Genomic DNA, 16,696 nt, shown 5'->3' with positions numbered 1-16,696 from the left:
TTATACCCTTCTTCCGTTCAGTGTTCTCAGCTGTCGCGATGCGCTTGGAAGGTTAGAGGTCGTTAGTGAAGCGGTCCACGTGGGTTTATTGAGCAGGAAGGAAAGGCGATTCCGAGACTTGGGGCTGTGTGTTGACTGGGTAAAAAGAACATTTCTGAAGTTTCCAAATAAACTTTCAATACATTTCAGTCTCTTCCAGTACGGATAGTTCAGTGTAGAGAACATGTCACGTTTTTTATGTGTGTGGGGTTAGCACCTGGAGTAGAAATTAAAAAAACAGTTTTGTAAGAACTTGGTATCATGATCTAAATATTCCAGTTATGTAAACCGTTTATTTGCTAAATACATTTTTGTTTAATGAAAACAAAGTTGTAACCTACCGATAATACGAGTCACTTTGTATATACTATAAAACGCTTGCTACAATGTGAAATGCCAATAGCAGAATACTACTGGTGTTACTGGCATTTTAATTGTTTTAATGTTTTTTTTAAGAAATGCTCAAATTAAGTCTAAGTGTTAGTAAATTTGCAAGACCTCAATTTTTGTGTGTCCCAGGTAAGTCTTACATGAGGCTGTGTGGTCCAGTGGTTAAAGAAACGGGCTTGTAACCAGGAGGTCCCCGGTTCAAATCCCACCTCAGCCACTGACTCATTGTGTGACCCTGAGCAAGTCACTTAACCTCCTTGTGCTTCGTCTTTAGGGTGAGACGTAATTGTAAGTGACTCTGCAGCTGATGCATAGTTCACACACCCTAGTCTCTGTAAGTCGCCTTGGATAAAGGCGTCTGCTAAATAAACAAACAAATCTATGATCTATGCAGCTCTTCTGTTCATAACTACACTACACTGATTTCTGCAAGTTGCACTTAGATGTACTCTGTGTGTTACTGTTACGCAGAAACTGGTGACTTTTTAAATACCTGAAATGCATGTTGTGACTGAGCATAGCAATAATAGTTACATTCAAATAAGCAGGCAATGAAGTTTAACTAATTGTAATTCATGCTTTTCTCCTGGAAAAAAAATTGTAATTTCTTTATATGCAGACAGTGGTGCTCATTATTTTATCTATTTAATTTAACTACTCCACATTAGTGTTGTTGATATCAAAAGATTAAAGCAAAACATTTTTCATTTGTTGGTTTTTATGCTTTATGGTATTTTTTTAAGTTATAAAAATAAAATAAAAAGTTTAAAAAAATTGACCAAAATAGTTAAAATGATTTGTTTTCAAAAGCCTAATTGAAAACTACAAGTTTATAGTGCATTTTCTTAGTGGTAATAATATCAGATCATTTCGCATTGAAAAGACAAGACTGTGTCAATACTTCTGAGTACAGCTGCATTATTATCGTATCCATCCAGAACAATTTAAACAGCATGCAGACTCCTTGCATGAAGTAAGTACCATACTGGCTGCCCAAGTGACCTCAAACCCTGTTGGGAGTCTATGGGCACGCTACTGTTTCAGGTTTTGTCCAGCCCCAGTAAATGTGAAAGACGTTTCTCATCTTTCATTTTTGGCAGGTTGGTCTGATAAAAGTAAGAGCAGCTGTCTGTTAAGAATGACCTGCAGAATGAGTGAAGAGCAGTGTTTGAAAGCGCTCCCCGCGATGGGGAATGAGCCCCTGAAGAGAGGCGTGGAAGGGAAGAGTGAACCGGCAGAGAACGGGAAAGGAGTGAAAAGATTCAAGGCAAACGCCAAGGAGCCCGACGAGGAGGAGCAAAAGAAACTTCCCAAAAGGAAGGTGGTTCTACTTATGGCATATTCAGGGAAAGGCTATCACGGCATGCAGGTATGCATTACTTCTATTAAAAACAAGCCATTAAAACACAAGGAGTCAAGTGTACTTCCTTATGTGGCAAACTGTAGCAATACACTGTCCTGGACAGACTAATGCAGTGGGATCCAGTTGCAATATTCCGTATGTGGAAAATCTGTTTCTTCACTCTGCATATTTTGATAAGTCACTTTATACATTCCACATAGGATTGTGTGAACTTCAGTCACTCCCTTTCTACACAGCAGAGTTGTAGAGTTGTGGAATCTTATTTGAGCAGGTAGCAGCCCTGCCCAATCGAAATCCAGCTGATTTATTGCTAAACCCCATATGTGTTTCATGTTTTTCTTGCTCTACCAGAGAAATGTGGGCTCATCCCAGTTCAAGACAATCGAAGACGATTTAGTTCATGCGCTCGTCAAGTCAGGCTGCATTCCAGAGAACCATGGCACTGAAATGAAGAAGATGTCTTTCCAAAGATGCGCAAGGACTGATAAGGTACAGCAACAAAAAAAAGAAAATTGTATTGATTTCAGCTTTGTACATAAGATACTGATTCATTCATGCTTGTAGTAGTTGAAGAATTCAATTTCAAACATTTGTTTTCCCCAGATATTCCTGCAAAATTTCCAAAATATCTACATGTTTAATTTACTGTATATTTAAATAGAAAATTCAAATATTGATATAAAGTGGAATATGAACCTCAATAATTTATATAAGTAATACTATTACCAACGCTTAATTAAATGGTCTTTTAACAGGGAGTTTCTGCAGCTGGTCAGGTTGTATCTCTTAAACTTTGGCTCATTGATGATGTAATGGAAAAGATCAATGGACAGCTACCTGCTCAAATCAGAATTTTAGGTAAGTGGAAAAAAAGACTAAAACTGGTCTTATCAATTGTACTGATTTAAGTATACATTTTTCATGCTTATCTGCCCATACATACGTTGGAAACACTCTCATCTCACACAGCCTCCCATACTCGGTTCAATTACTATTTTGCCTTTTGTTAATGCTTTTAGGGCTGAAAAGAGTAACTGGTGGCTTTAACTCCAAGAACAAGTGTGACGCAAGGACTTACTCCTACATGCTGCCCACCTTCGCCTTCGCACACAAGGACAGCAACAAGCAGGACCAAGGGTACCGGCTCAACAAGGAGACCCAGGAGAGAGCCAACGTGCTCTTCTCCTGCTACAAAGGAACGCACAATTTCCACAACTTCACCTCCCAGAAGGCGGCCCGGGACCCCAGTGCCAAGCGCTACATCATGGAGATGTACCTGGAGGAACCCTTCACCCGGCAGGGCATGGAGTTCGCCGTCATCAAGGTGAAAGGTCAGAGCTTCATGATGCACCAGATCAGGAAGATGATTGGCCTGGTCATCGCGGTATTGAAAGGCTACACGGCCGATTCCATCATAGAGAGGAGCTGGGGGGAGGAGAAGGTGGATATTCCCAAAGCGCCAGGGTTGGGTTTGGTTCTGGAGCGTGTCCATTTCGAAAAGTATAACATGCGCTTCGGAAGCGACGGGCTCCATGAACCCCTGGACTGGGTGGAGGAGGAGGACAGGATTGCTGCTTTTAAAGAAGAACACATCTACCCCACAATCATCCAGACTGAAATTGAGGAGAAGTCCATGGTGAACTGGCTAGGCACATTGCCGATCCATGACTTCGAAGCCACAGCATCTGGGAATCAGTCTGCTAAAGCCCAGGTACAATTCTTTTTTCAGGATTACATCCGCTGTTCAGAATGGGTCCAGTTCTCATTCTTTGTTTGAAGCAGTGCAAACCTTACTACTTCTGCAAGGTCAAACCCTTTTTCTAATGTTGTTAAGTGATACTGATAGGAACAGATACATTTAACACTTGACATTACACAGTTGGTAACAAAAATCAGGTTCAATATTTGTTGTAAAATATAGATTTTTTTCTATGCCCATTCATAGTGTTTAAAATGGTATTATTTTTGGTTTGTATTCATATCTTCTAGGACGATGAGGAGGATGGCAATAATGACTCTGATTGAAAGAACACCGCTGTGCTGCAGACGCCCTCATCCAATGGACTAGTACTAAAGATGCTGCGTCTGGATTACAAATTCATTCCCAGCACAGCATTATTACCCTTCAACCCAGGGAGCCGAGGCGTGGTTTTATTTGGTATCACCAAAAGAATGTAAAAGGAGATCTGAATCACTCTTTTGACAGCTATGAAGCATCGGCAGCAGGTTGCATCTGAAAGACGTTTTTCAGCAGGACGTCTGCCATTGCAGAAGATGATGGCTTTTATTTTCTTTTGTTGCTGCATCAACGGAATTATTTTAAACGTTTGGAAATGGTTCTTGTTTTTATTATTACTATTATTTCCAGGCGATAGAGAGATAGTTGATGTGTGTTTGTAAGGTAACGTACAGGCACTGTACCATTATGGCCATCTCAATGAAACTCTCAAAAAACTTACTTTTAGCTCCTGTCTGGAAAGCGAAAATAAATGTTTAATAACATGAAAACTAGGTGTAAGTTACATGTACTAATGCTGGGGAATTGCAAGCGCTCATACTTTGTATGGAAATGAGCACATATAAATACTCTTGTGCATCTAAAAGTACTGTCTTTTGTAATAATTCAATCATCATTTAAATAAATCGGGTCTTCCTAATGTAAACATGCTTTATTTTTACCTATCACTAGAAGTCATGTGAATATGTTTTAGGATTGAACCTGGCTGCTGCAAATCCACAGTTTTGTTGATACAGTTTGAAGGCTGACTGGACCTGGTCTGTATGACGTATGATCACAACATGAATGCTTTTCTCCCGATTTCAAAATGTTTAGCAGGAATGGTCATGTGTTGTGTAAAAATGTATCAAGAAATACAATCTTCTTGGATGTATTCATCTTGTTGTTGTACATACTTGCTGTATAAAACCCACGTCCAACACAAACTGTATAAGCAATGCTGTATTGTATGGGTTGGTTCTCATTTCTTTTGATTTTAGTCATATTTTTCCACTAACTAAAAAACAAATAAGACCCATGCATTTTTCATGCAAACAAAAAGGGCTAAATATGAAAAAGGGTGTTCCCCCAATGTCATATCTAAATAAATGCTGTAAACTATTGCTCTCATTTCTTAATAAAGTACATTTGAATCATGTTCATATTTTTGTCTGTGTTGCCTCTTGTATGCAGTTCAAATAACAAGCCAACTGGCTTGTGCAATTGTCTGTCACGTGTTATATTTTGAGGTGGTCAGTCGTAAGAACATATCCCAGTTATCCCAATAATGTTCGTATTCACAAATGAGTCCTTCTCTACCAAAAACATTCATAATGGCATTGCATATTAACCCTTCGAGTGCCAGGGGCCTGCTCTGTCAAACATTTTAAAGAAAAGTTTAGAAAACGAAATTTACTTAAATAGTTTTAACATCAGCAGCCCTTTTTAATAGGAACTCCCCTTGAACCTGTTTTTATACAGTGCAATCCAGTGTGATGCCCAATTGTTTGCTCATATGGAAGTGTCTTGTTGATTTAATTTTCATGTTTACCATTTTCTTTTTACAGTGTATCTTATCTTTATTTTATATCATTTTATCTTTATTTAAAGACATGTTTTTTTATTTTTGTTTTAAAAAATTAGATAAAAACGATTACTGTATATACAAAATTACAAAAAATTCAATAAAATGTGCTTCAGTGACAGCAGGTCTGTCTCTCTGTTCTCAAATATAATGCCAGCATATACAGTTGTCACGACCGTAGCTGTCTGTTATCTAGTATTAACGTTTTTCTTATTATTTGAAATGTTTATTGCTTTATTCCCCATCAGAAACAAAGACTCGATGCACATTTAGTCCCTAGTGTTTGATTGGGCCGAGAGTATCAACGTTTGAGTGTGATTGGTTGTTCATCGGGGCTATCATTAGGATGTACTAGAATGACGTAGTTCCCTGAATAAAGTCAGAAAGTACTTCCGGTTCTTGTAGCAACAGAAAGACAAGGGTCTCGAAAGGTTGTGTTGGCCGAAGGAGTGTATTTTTTCGGTTGTCTTCAAGGATTTAGCGAGTTAACTCCCGGTTTACCAGCTCCGGAGTACAACATTTCATTTCTCTGATGTTTTAGGAAAGGTGTAGATGTGGATGCAACATCTCTGGGAGCTTTGTTCGTGGTAAGTGCAGGAGGAGGAGGGGAGGAGGGGAGGAGGAGGAGGCAGGCTGTGTTCTGTTATTGTGTCGGAGCGCAATGGAGCCCAGTGGGAGAGGCGCGCGTGTCTGACCCTATGCGCGATCCCAAAAATTGGGGGCATCTGAGCGGAGCAGAAAGAAAACAGGAGCCCTTGCAACTTTGATGTCACATTTGCAATCTAATATATTCCTTGGTAGCGGTATAACGATTATATACTAAGTGTGTTTCAACATGTCTTGATAAGGCCTAGCTGTGTTTACAGTGTAATTCACTGTTTGTTTGTTGTTGTCGTTTACCAGTACTGTATATATTACAAGCACTAGTCGTAGAAGAACTGTCATTTGTTTTCATTGGTGCTCCGACAGCTCTTATTTATCTATCTATTTATTTATTAACTTTCTTTTAGTTTTCAATACCTGTCGCTACTTCACAATTTATTCCGCGTCAGACGAGCCATTTGCACCGTGTTTTTCCCCAAGGAACTGCTCATATAAAAGTGGTTTAACTTTTGCCCTGCCCCAGGTTTTCTCTTGTGCTCTATACAGTTTTAAAGCACGAGAAAAACAGACACTTAAACAAACCCCGCTCCTCAGCTGTCAGAAATCAGAATACAGTTTTGACAGCGCCAAGAGGTGCGTGCTGTTTTTCTTATTTACAGATGCCTTAATAGAGGTACTGTATTGCAGTTTAACATTTCAAAATATACTTTTAAATTATTGAACCGATTGTTATAAATGCATATCAGTTTTTTGGTGGATTGGTATGTGCTTATTTTGTCTTACAGTATTTTGAAAGTAAGGAGCCAGATGACAGTAGCAAGATCTCGTTCACCAAACAGTTGACTTTATTCAGCAAGGGTCAGCACAAAACAACACAGCCCACAGCAGCTTGCAAGCTGCCCCTTTATACACAAAACCCAGTGAAAACTTGTAACATTTAGACATAACCAGACATACAAAACATGGCACTTAGTACAGATTGCTACAATATTTTATTTGTTTAATAAAAATGCAAAAACACAAATGTATTGAGTACAATATATGTTTAATTGCAACTAGCAGATACCAAATTGTATTGTATTATAATTATTATTACTTTGTAAAAAAAGAGATTTTGCAACTCTTGCTTTCCTTTAAAAATTTGTCTTTCATCATTAAGGTGTAAATCTGGCAGAATCTTTTTTAACATTTATCGTATCCCCTGTTTTTCCCCCCCTAGGTAGCCGTACAGTACAAAATGCACCATGGAAGTGGGGCCCAGAATGTGCAGCGCCAGCTTCAGAGATCCAAGTCTTTCACAGGTACTGAGGCAGAAGAGCAGCAACAGCAGTCCACAAACCTTCCTCAATCACCGGTGACCTCTTTCGCTCCATCCGCCAGCCCCTCTGCCCCTCAGTCCCCCAACTACCAGATCATCATGAGCCGGAGTCCTGTCCCAGGGCAGAACGTCAACATCACTCTGCAAAATGTAGGGCAGATGGTAGGGGGGAACCAGCAGATAACCCTCACCCCTCTGCCACTCCAGAACCCGGCATCCCCCGGGTTCCAGCACAGCGCCCAGCAATGGAGGTTTGAACACAGCTCTCCTTCTTACATCCAAGTCACGTCGCCCTTACCACAGCAAGTTCAGCCGCAGAGCCCCACCCAGCACAGCCCAGTACCTGTTCAGGCTTTGCAGGGGGTGCAAAGGGCTGGCGCTCCTGCGACTGGGTTAAGTATGTGTGGTCAAAGCCCGACTCGAGGATTTGTGGATGCCAGCATGCTTGTCAGGCAAATAAGCCTCAGTAGTCCATCAAGCAGCGGCCACTTTGTGTACCAGGATGGGTCAGGACTGGCACAGCTGGCATCGGGTTCAGCCGGACAGGTGCAGCTGTCTTCTCCTGGCACCCCAGGGTCTGTGCGGGAACGCAGGCTGTCTCAACCCCACTCCCAGACCGGCGGGACCATTCACCACCTGGGGCCTCAGAGTCCAGCAGCAAGCGGGGCCTCCATACAGACACTGGGAAGCCCAGGTCACATCACAACTTCCAGCTTGCCACCTCAGATCAGCAGCATTATCCAGGGCCAGCTGATTCAGCAGCAGCAGCAGGTGCTTCATGGGCAGCAGCTCGGCAGGGCCATGGGTTTTGATAGGACTCCCCCGGGGATGCTAAGTGGGGTCGGTGGATCGGCTGCCTCTTTTGGCATGGCCTCCCCTCTGCCTCCCTCCAGCCCGTCCCGTGCCAACGCACCACAAGGATTGTCAAACCCCCCGCTCACCCCTACCAGCGCCTCAGCCTCGGTGAAGAAGCAGCCCAAGAAGCTGGAGATCCCGCCTGCCACTCCCGAGATTGCCCAGCTGAGGAAGCAATGCCTAGAGCAGCACAGAAAAGCCACAGAGAGCCTGAAAGACAGCTTCAAGGAGCATCTGATCGAGCTGTTCTTTCTGCAGCACCTGCAAGGGAACATGATGGACTTCTTGGCTTTCAAGAAGAAGCCTTGCGGGCCGCTTTTCATGTACCTGCGGCAGAACGACCTGGACCTGGAGGATGATGAGGAAGAGGAGCAGTCGGAAGTCATTAATGATGAGGTAGGGAGACGATTGCATGTAATTTACCTGCTGTTCAGATATATTGCTGCAAAACCACCTTTCGAGTCTTCTTCGGTTAAACGTTTAAAGTGTTTCAGAGCTTTTTCTCTAAACTTTCTACAGGTAAAAATGGTGACAGGAAAAGATGGTCAGGCCGGTACTCCTGTTGCTATAGCAACACAGCTTCCTCCTAATGTATCTGCTGCCTTTTCCTCACCACAGCAACAGTTTCAGGTAAGGCTGTTGGAAACTGGAGCACAGCTGCGACGGAGCAAAGGCCTGTTAGAAAAACAGCATTGATTCATACAATATTTTGATTATTTTCCCCTCATTTATATATTTGATAATGAGACAAACGGCTGCTGTCTTCCTGTAATGTAAACGTGCTTTTATTAATTGACAAAAATATGGTTGTTGACAAAAATGCTTTGCCTATGTAGGCCCACCGTCCTGAGAAAAGGACCGTCTCATCAAGTTCCTCGTTTATTTAGAGCAGTGTAATTACTCTGTCTTTTAAATCCTGCAGCAGACTCATCAGGGTACGCCAGTGGCTGGTACTGCAAATTCCGTGGAGATTGAAGCCTTTAAAAGACAACAGGCTTTAGCACAAGCAGGTAGGACTAGGGTTTTTAATCCACGTCTTTTTTCCTAAACTGCTTCTGCTTTTAGAAAGTCGGCATCTTCTTCTAGCGCTTGTAGACGTAAATCCGTGAAGGGAGTGACTGGTTTGCAGAAGGTCATTGCTTTTTGCCGAGTGTTTGCGTTATCAGGGTATTGTGTGTTTTAAATCCCAGATCAGGCTAGGAGGCCCCGGATTGAAGTTGGTCGCCATGGGATGGTTTTCCAGCATCCTGGTATAGCACCTTTAGGATCACCTGGGGTTCCTCTTCAACAGCTTATGCCAACAGTGCAAGGTAGGAGAGCTACTACAAGGCAGTTCTGTGTATGCTGCTGGAAGTATTTCAACCCTGAATCAATTGGAACGGCCACTTTTAAGTATGCCGCAATACCACTTTTGGGTAATGCATATCCCATGCAGCATCACGGGCATCTGAAAATTAGCAAGAGGTAGATTAGTAGAATGCATGAGCAGTGTGAGTGTTTTCGGAAAGGGAGCAGAAGTTAGGGGGGGGGGCAGCTATAGCATCCTGTTTTAAGAGATACCATCAATTTGTTTATTTTTTGCTGAACTCTCATTGGGAAGGGCCACCATTTTGAGTTGTTTTTAAGTCGTTTAATTTGTTTTGTGATCAGCAGGGTTGTGCATGACCAGGGATGATTTCAGCCAGGGTCGCGTAGCAGGTTTTCCATTCATTGCGCGAAGAGATTCTCAACGGGTTTCTCTTGTCATTTGGTGTTGTGTTCTGCCATCACTCTTTTGGTTACCCCATTGTTTGTTGTATAGCATTCGTTTTTAGAATCTTGTTATTTTGTAGCGAGTTGGTGAGGTTATTCTTGGGAAGTTGCCTTATTGTTCAGAAAAGGCTATCGGTTCAAGTTCGGAGCACTAGCGCGGAAGTACAGGGATCTAGCAGGTTTCTGCCTCGGAAGCTTTTTTATGTATGCAGCTCTGCACAAATGCGCAGCTTCAATGCAACCTGAAAAAAGGGTGTCTGCTATGCTGGTATCATCTTGCTTTGCAAACTGTATTTTTGTGCAAAACAAACTAAAGGATTTAAATGCAATTTTCCAGCAGGAATGAGACTGCAACTGCATGCTGCAAATGTGATGATGTAACAGTGCTGAATGTTCTAATCATGTCATTTAGTTTATTTTCAGTTGTGTTCAACAGATTCAACTTTTTATTTGTTTATGCATGATTTTTTATTTGTTAATTCTAACAATGTAATTCTAACATGTAAATTAATGTATTTTTTTTTGGTTTGTTTTTTGTTAATTAAATGTATTTAACAGGAAGGATCAAGTCATACAAAACTAGTTTTTAAAATCTACAGTTAAAATGTTAAATTAGCTTTTCAAAAATGCTTGACAGTGCCCCAGTGGCTCTCATGGTAAAAGCACTGGAGTGCAAGGTAAGTTGTGTGAGAGTGGTCCCACTAGAGCACATTGGCCTATACGCTGGGTTAGGGAGGAAAGTCAGCTGTGGGTTAGTTTGCCTCATTGCGCTTCAGTGACCCCCTACTTAGACTTGATTGGTTTCACAGCGGAATTGGATGTCACCCATTGATCTTCAGACCTGATCGGTAAGTGGGTTGCAGCGATGAGGCAACATCTAAATTGGGCATTTCAAACTGAATAGAAAAACAAAGCGTAATTTTATTTATTTATTTATTTATTAATTATTATTATTAGTTTATTTGGTAGATGCCTTTATCCAAGGCAACTTGCAGGTGTTACAGAGCAATACAAGATTACAGTGCAAAAACAATATTTAAATACAGTGTAGTTTACAGTAAGTGCAAATACTACTAGAAGAAAATATTATATAAGAAGTAAAAATTTAGGATTAAGACCAGTTGTATCTGCAATAACATAAGAGTGCATCCAGTAACATGGTGCTTAGGTCAGGCAAGTCCAGTATACAGTAGGGAGGTTTAGATCAAGAGATCTGCAAGTGCATTCTAAACAGGTGGGTCTTGAGGAGGCAGTGGAAGGCAGTGAGAGACGGAGCAGTATTGAAGTTCTCCGGTAGCTGGTTCCACCACAGTGGGGCTAGGGAAGAGAAGGAGTGAGCACGGGAGGATGGAGAGTGGAGGGAAAGCATGACCAGTCAGCCAGTAGAGGAGGACTGGAGAGGGGGTGTAGGGAGACACAAGGGATTGGAGGCAGGAGAGAGCAGTGTGGTGAAGAGAGCGGTAGACAAGAACAAGGGTCTTGAATGCGAGCAGAGACAGGTAGCCAGTGGAGAATGCAAAGCAGAGGGTTTGGGAGAAAACAAGATGATCAGCAGAATTTTGAATGCGCTGAAGGGGGCGGATAGCTGAAGCAGGGAGATCAGCAAGAGAGAGTTACAGTAGTCCAATCTGGAGAGTACAAGAGCTTGGACCAGGAGTTGGGTGGAATAAGTAGTGAGAAAGACGGATTTGGTAAATGTTGCTAAGAAAGAAGTGGCAAGTGCATGACAGGGAGGAGATGTGTTGAGAGTAGGAGAGGGAGGAGTCGAGAGTAACACCTAGGTTTTTAGCAGAATGAGATGGAGAAAGAGTGATAGTCAAGGGAGAATGAGATAGAGAGGTCAGAGGAGGAAGAGGAAGCAGTAGTTAAAGCCAGTGCTTAGAAGGCAGTAGAGCTTTCATAAAATCCTTATTACAGTGATGAGTATGGAACTGTTCGTAGAAAACACAGCTCTTCTTGAACATCAATTTTAACCAACAAAAGCATTCAGGAAGGCGTGGTACCAGTCCCTTGTAAAGTGCTTTTGAAACAGTCTCTCTTAGCCCTGATTTATAGAAGGACGCTGCTGCGATAGTGCTGAAGAATCACGGAAGACTGCAGTCTTTCTGTGTCTGCCTGTTTTTAGTGTGTCAGCTTATACCCATCTCTGTGGTGAAGCTGCTGAAGGAATATATTCTACATGTTTTATTTTCCCTTTTTTTCTTCTATTATTTGTTTGTTACAGGAGGGATGCCCCCAACTCCTCAAACCATTCAAATGGCAGGTCAGAAGCAGAGCCAGCAGCAGTATGATCCATCCAAGGGGCCTCCGGTCCAGAATGCTGCCAGCCTCCACACCCCTCCGCCCCAGTTGCCAAGCAGACTGCAGCCGACCAGCATGCCTCTGAACGCACTCCCTCCCGGGCTACAGTTAGCACAGCAGCAGCTGGTGGAAGCCCAGGCTCAGCCCCAGACTCCGCTCCAGGTCCAGGTTAAACAGCAGCTGGGACCAGTGTCCATCGCTAACACCCCTCAGACGCAGCTCCAGGCTCAGCTCCAGCAACAAATGCAGCCAGGACTTCATGTCCAGATGCAGACGGCACAACAGCTTCCACAGTGTCAGGCCCAGCTACAGCAAGTGCAAGCGGTAATAAGATCAAACATATGTATTTATATAAAACCATAGCTATTTCTGTATATCTTTGGAACATGTACTTTAACTATTTATCTTCTTAAATGTAGCCCTGTACTAGAATATTTCAAATGCATATGCAGAATGCATTCTAAATATTAGACATTTTAAATACGTAATATTTTGAAAAGGTGATCTGATCTAAACTTTTTATTTTTTCTCAGACTGTAGCTCTGGTGCGACCTGGTGCTGATTCTTCCCCGGCCTGTCAGAGGCTGGTGGTCAATTCTATACCTACTTCTTCACTTTCACCAGCACCCCTTGCAGGTACAGTGTCGCCTTCTACCACCTACTCAACACTGACACACAGAACCTCCCCAGGATCCAACAAACCTCTCTCTCCAGTCTCTCAGTCCAAACTGACTGTTTCATCAATACCGAAAATGTCTAGCCTTGTGCAGGGGGGTGCACAAGACGGTTCTCAAGACAAGCAAGCAGAGCAAGCTAAACTGGTAAGCAAGCATGTATTGATGAAGTACAGGAATGGAAATAAGACTCCTACTGCCTAGCAGCTTCACCCATTTCAGGTTTTACTACGAGCTTGATTAGCCACAGTGAACGGGTAACTCATAGTAAAGCCAGGAATGTATTAAATTGCTATGCAAAGGGAGTCTAAGAGAAGAAAGCAAACTAATCCAGTGTTTTTATGATGCCATAAACAATGAAAATGAGTGATTTTAATTTCTTGAAATGTTGAACTTACTTTATTTCCATTATGTGCTATTTTATTATTCAGATAAACTTTGAAGCAGTATTTGCATCTCTACTAAAAACACTTCTTGTGTGCATTTGCAATCTTTCTTTATCGCAGGAAAACCAGGTCCACCAGAGGATAGCTGAACTGCGCAAAGAGGGCTTGTGGTCAATGAGCAGACTGCCCAAACTGCAGGATGCCCCGCGGCCCAAGTCTCACTGGGATTACCTTCTGGAGGAGATGCAGTGGATGGCAGCCGACTTTTCCCAGGAGAGGAGGTGGAAGGTGGCTGCTGCTAAGAAGGTAGACCATCAATAAAATCAATAAGGATGTCCTGGCAACATTGCTAGAAATACATTTCTGCTACAGCATGCTGAGCGGAATTGTAGTATTTAATATTTGCATTTTCATTTATAATTATCTGCTCATTTACAACTACATTTACATGAATCTCTTTTAGCTTGTGAGGACCTGTGCGCGTTACCATGATGAACAAAGACAGATAGAAGAAAGGGAGAAGACAGAGGAGGAAGCCAGACTCCGGCGTATTGCATGCACCATTGCAAAAGAAGTGGAGTATTTCTGGGCTAATATTGAACAGGTAAACTTTTGGGATCTAAGAAATGATGAGGAAAGGAAAACAATGTGGTCTATTATCAAGTGTGTTTTATTTTTTTTATTTTGTTAAATTTTGTTTAATTTTTATTTTTTTAAGGTTGTTGAAGTCAAACTACAGATTGAGGTCCACGAGAAAAGAAGAAAAGCATTAAGCCTATGCAGAGCACCAAAAGAAGGTGTGTGTGAAGGGTTAATACTGGATTCCAAGCCATACGTAAACCTTTACAAATTCTCAAACTCAGCAGACTTAAATATTCACTAGTTGTGCTGTTCTACACCAAACAATAGTTTTTCCTTCATTGCTAAAATGTATGGAAACTTGTTGAGTTTGCTCAAAATTGCTCATAGAGACAGTAGATATATATTAGTTTACAGTATCTAAAAGGTCCTTTAAATTGTTGATTGTTTCAGGAAAAGATGCCAAACCTATTCAGGAAACTGGAGTTAAATCAGAAAAAGAGAGCAGCTTAGAGTTATCCCCTGCTGGAAGAAAGCGAAAAGCAAGCACATCAACAGTTCAAGAAGAAGGTAATTTAGTTTAATGTTAATTAACTACCTGTATAATGCTACCCATTTCTGCATTGCACAGCTGTTTGAATGTCAAATTTTATTGTTAGCTAAAACACTTGAGTATGTAGCCTGTGCACTATGGCTGATAAATCTGGAATGGATCAAATAGCTAGACAGTTGGAGTCCTAATAAAATTCCTGGACAATAAACAGAGGAAACAATTTCATAAAGTTTGTCCTCAATATAAAAACAGATTTGTACTTTACCTAATGAAATTCCCAAGTCCATATATTTGCCAAGGTTGGACATTTGACTGCCTATTGCAGTGCAGGTGTTGCAGTACGGTGATTGCAACTCTGAAGTTAACTAGTCATTGAAGTCCGATTCGTCGGGAGCATTCTGTAGCATTTTGCACTCCTGTATAGTCATTCTATGTATTTATATTTTAGTTGAGGATGAGGAGAGCACTTTAGAAGAGCAGGAAGCTGTTGAAGGAGCTGCAGATCATAAGAACGAGTTGGCAGAGCTGGATAAAGAAGGTAGGTTTTTCGTAAAAAGTCTTCCATTGAACATTCTGTCCAAAAGAAGATCAGGAGTTCATTAGCAGCTGGAACGAAGACAATCCATAAAGGGAGCTCATCTAAATACATTAATAGGACTGGAAATTGCTAAAAACCCTTCTGTGTTTGTGGTGATTCTACATATAACAGCCAAGAAGCTTTACCAAACCTTTGGGTTACTCTTACCCAGACTGCTTTGACCAAGATTTACACGTGTGTATTCAATTTGAATGTTTCAGTGCTTGTAGCTGCTTGGAGGCAGAGTGTCAGGCCTTGTATCGCCACATTCTTAGGATTGCTAATGATTAACTCATTAAGGCTATTGTCTGGTGAAAAGGAATTTTGATTGACTGGTATAGAAATTATTTTTAATTTTAACTGTATGATTTTTCACTTTTCAGCCAAGATGTCTTTGGACACCTTGGTGGAACAGTATGCTGGTGCCTATGCAGAAAACTTCGAGTGGCCTCACCCTAGTTCTCACAGTGAAGATGAAGACAGAGATGAAGGTATGTATTTCCTCCTGTAAAGTGCTCCAGTAATAGTCATCTGAACAAAGACAGGCAGTTTTGCGAGAATGTGAAAAATTGTTTTATATTTGAGATAACATAAAAAAAAAAAAACTCTTTTCACAACTGAGCTAAATTGATGATCCAGTAGCTTGTTAAACAACCCAGTGTTCCACCTCATCTTTGAATTTAGAATTATCATATAATTATGTATGGTCTTCTCAAATGGATAGGTCCTACATGTATGTTGTTATGCGTTGTCGAAAAGCTCTTCAATTTAAGACATGTTTCCCCTCTAGAAGTGGAAGAGTCTCCACTTGAGAGCTACAATGAAGAGATCCTCATAGACTCACTGCTCAGCATTGAGGAGCACGGAGGCCCAGAAAGCTCAAAAGCTCCTCTGACTGACGGGCAGAAACCTAGGAAAGACATTGCTGAAGTGGCTGCTGCTGCAGAACTTCTCCTGCCCAAGGGAAGCGCGAGGGCCACCGCTGTGGTATGTTTTTTTTTCTATTGTGTCCGGAAGACTTAATGCATAGAAACTTAAACACTGCAACTTGTACTGTACTTGCTTTGATTTGTTTGCACGATATTGAGACGGAAACCAAAGCAAACAAATTGCGTAGGATGTTACATTTTGTAACGCTTATTTTGTCTTAGTTTCGGAATGCGGCACCGTTTCTCCTGCATGGCAGCCTCCGGGAATACCAGCAGATTGGTGTGGACTGGCTGGCGAGCCTCTATAAGAAACACCTGAATGGTATCCTGGCAGATGAAACCGGCTTGGGCAAGACTGTTCAAACAGCAGCGTTCCTGGCACATTTGGCTTGTAAAGAAGGTAAGCATGATTATCCCCGTGTTTAAATGCCTGTCTGTGCATGATGCACAACCAACAATTAATATACAGCAAGATGTTTGGGAATGGAGTTTTGATTGCTATATCGGATTTTGCGGATTTGAAGCTTACTTTTGATCTCCACTTTTCTTTTAGGGAACTGGGGTCCACATCTGGTTGTGGTGCGGACGTGTAAAATTTTGAGCTGGGAGATGGAGATTAAACGCTGGTGCCCGAGTTTGAAAATTCTGGTGTACCTAGGCAACAAAAAAGAGCGAAGATTAAAAAGAAGGGTAAATCAAATAAGAAATTCATTTAGTAGTCCAAATATATTTGCTTTTTTTGTATAACAATTTTACCATAAAGTATCCCTCTCATCAAAACCTGAATCTTACTGTT

The 16,696-nt window shown here is 41.6% G+C and overlaps 2 protein-coding genes across 18 annotated transcripts in view; both read left to right on the top strand.

Moving 5' to 3' along the window:
* Positions 1-10: 10 nt before the first annotated feature.
* On the top strand, positions 11-4,949 carry LOC117427920 (pseudouridylate synthase 1 homolog). Of its 2 annotated transcripts, none has more exons than XM_058994583.1 (6): positions 11-139; positions 1,530-1,798; positions 2,144-2,281; positions 2,548-2,650; positions 2,812-3,503; positions 3,782-4,949. In XM_058994583.1, exons 2-6 carry the CDS (start codon positions 1,568-1,570, stop codon positions 3,815-3,817), a joined length of 1,200 nt encoding a protein of 399 aa, XP_058850566.1. In that variant the 5' UTR covers positions 11-139; positions 1,530-1,567; the 3' UTR covers positions 3,818-4,949. The 2 variants fall into 2 exon arrangements, with proteins under 2 accessions (XP_058850566.1, XP_058850565.1); XM_058994582.1 differs by lacking the exon at positions 11-139 and adding an exon at positions 177-558.
* Positions 4,950-5,763: 814 nt separating this feature from the next.
* Positions 5,764-16,696, top strand: part of LOC117427962 (E1A-binding protein p400-like) — a 30,064-nt gene continuing 19,131 nt past the window's right edge. For 8 of the 16 annotated variants that reach the window (XM_058994576.1, XM_058994575.1, XM_058994567.1 and 5 more), the window contains exons 1-16: positions 5,764-5,960; positions 7,196-8,545; positions 8,669-8,779; positions 9,072-9,159; positions 9,340-9,459; positions 12,126-12,526; positions 12,736-13,023; positions 13,383-13,568; positions 13,726-13,866; positions 13,981-14,059; positions 14,295-14,411; positions 14,843-14,932; positions 15,355-15,462; positions 15,762-15,958; positions 16,123-16,300; positions 16,454-16,590. In XM_058994576.1, the coding sequence (XP_058850559.1) occupies positions 7,214-8,545; positions 8,669-8,779; positions 9,072-9,159; positions 9,340-9,459; positions 12,126-12,526; positions 12,736-13,023; positions 13,383-13,568; positions 13,726-13,866; positions 13,981-14,059; positions 14,295-14,411; positions 14,843-14,932; positions 15,355-15,462; positions 15,762-15,958; positions 16,123-16,300; positions 16,454-16,590 (3,573 nt within the window). In that variant the 5' untranslated portion in view covers positions 5,764-5,960; positions 7,196-7,213. The remainder of the gene's footprint in view (positions 5,961-7,195; positions 8,546-8,668; positions 8,780-9,071; positions 9,160-9,339; positions 9,460-12,125; positions 12,527-12,735; positions 13,024-13,382; positions 13,569-13,725; positions 13,867-13,980; positions 14,060-14,294; positions 14,412-14,842; positions 14,933-15,354; positions 15,463-15,761; positions 15,959-16,122; positions 16,301-16,453; positions 16,591-16,696) is intronic. The other 8 variants (XM_058994579.1, XM_058994578.1, XM_058994566.1 and 5 more) reach the window with 4 other exon arrangements.

This window comes from Acipenser ruthenus, chromosome 21 (genome assembly GCF_902713425.1).
Source record: "Acipenser ruthenus chromosome 21, fAciRut3.2 maternal haplotype, whole genome shotgun sequence".
In the NCBI taxonomy this organism is placed as follows: Eukaryota; Metazoa; Chordata; class Actinopteri; order Acipenseriformes; family Acipenseridae; genus Acipenser; species Acipenser ruthenus.
Note: the sequence above shows the minus strand (reverse complement) of the source record. Positions and strands in the feature narration are given on the sequence as shown.

Bases quoted from the DNA above. Each gene is read 5' to 3' on its own strand.
- LOC117427920 (XM_058994582.1), top strand. From the start codon at position 498: ATGCTCAAATTAAGTCTAAGTGTTAGTAAATTTGCAAGACCTCAATTT. The intron at 559-1,529 runs GTAAGTCTTACA...CATTTTTGGCAG, and splicing joins TCAATTTTTGTGTGTCCCAG to GTTGGTCTGATAAAAGTAAG. The intron at 2,651-2,811 runs GTAAGTGGAAAA...TAATGCTTTTAG, and splicing joins TGCTCAAATCAGAATTTTAG to GGCTGAAAAGAGTAACTGGT.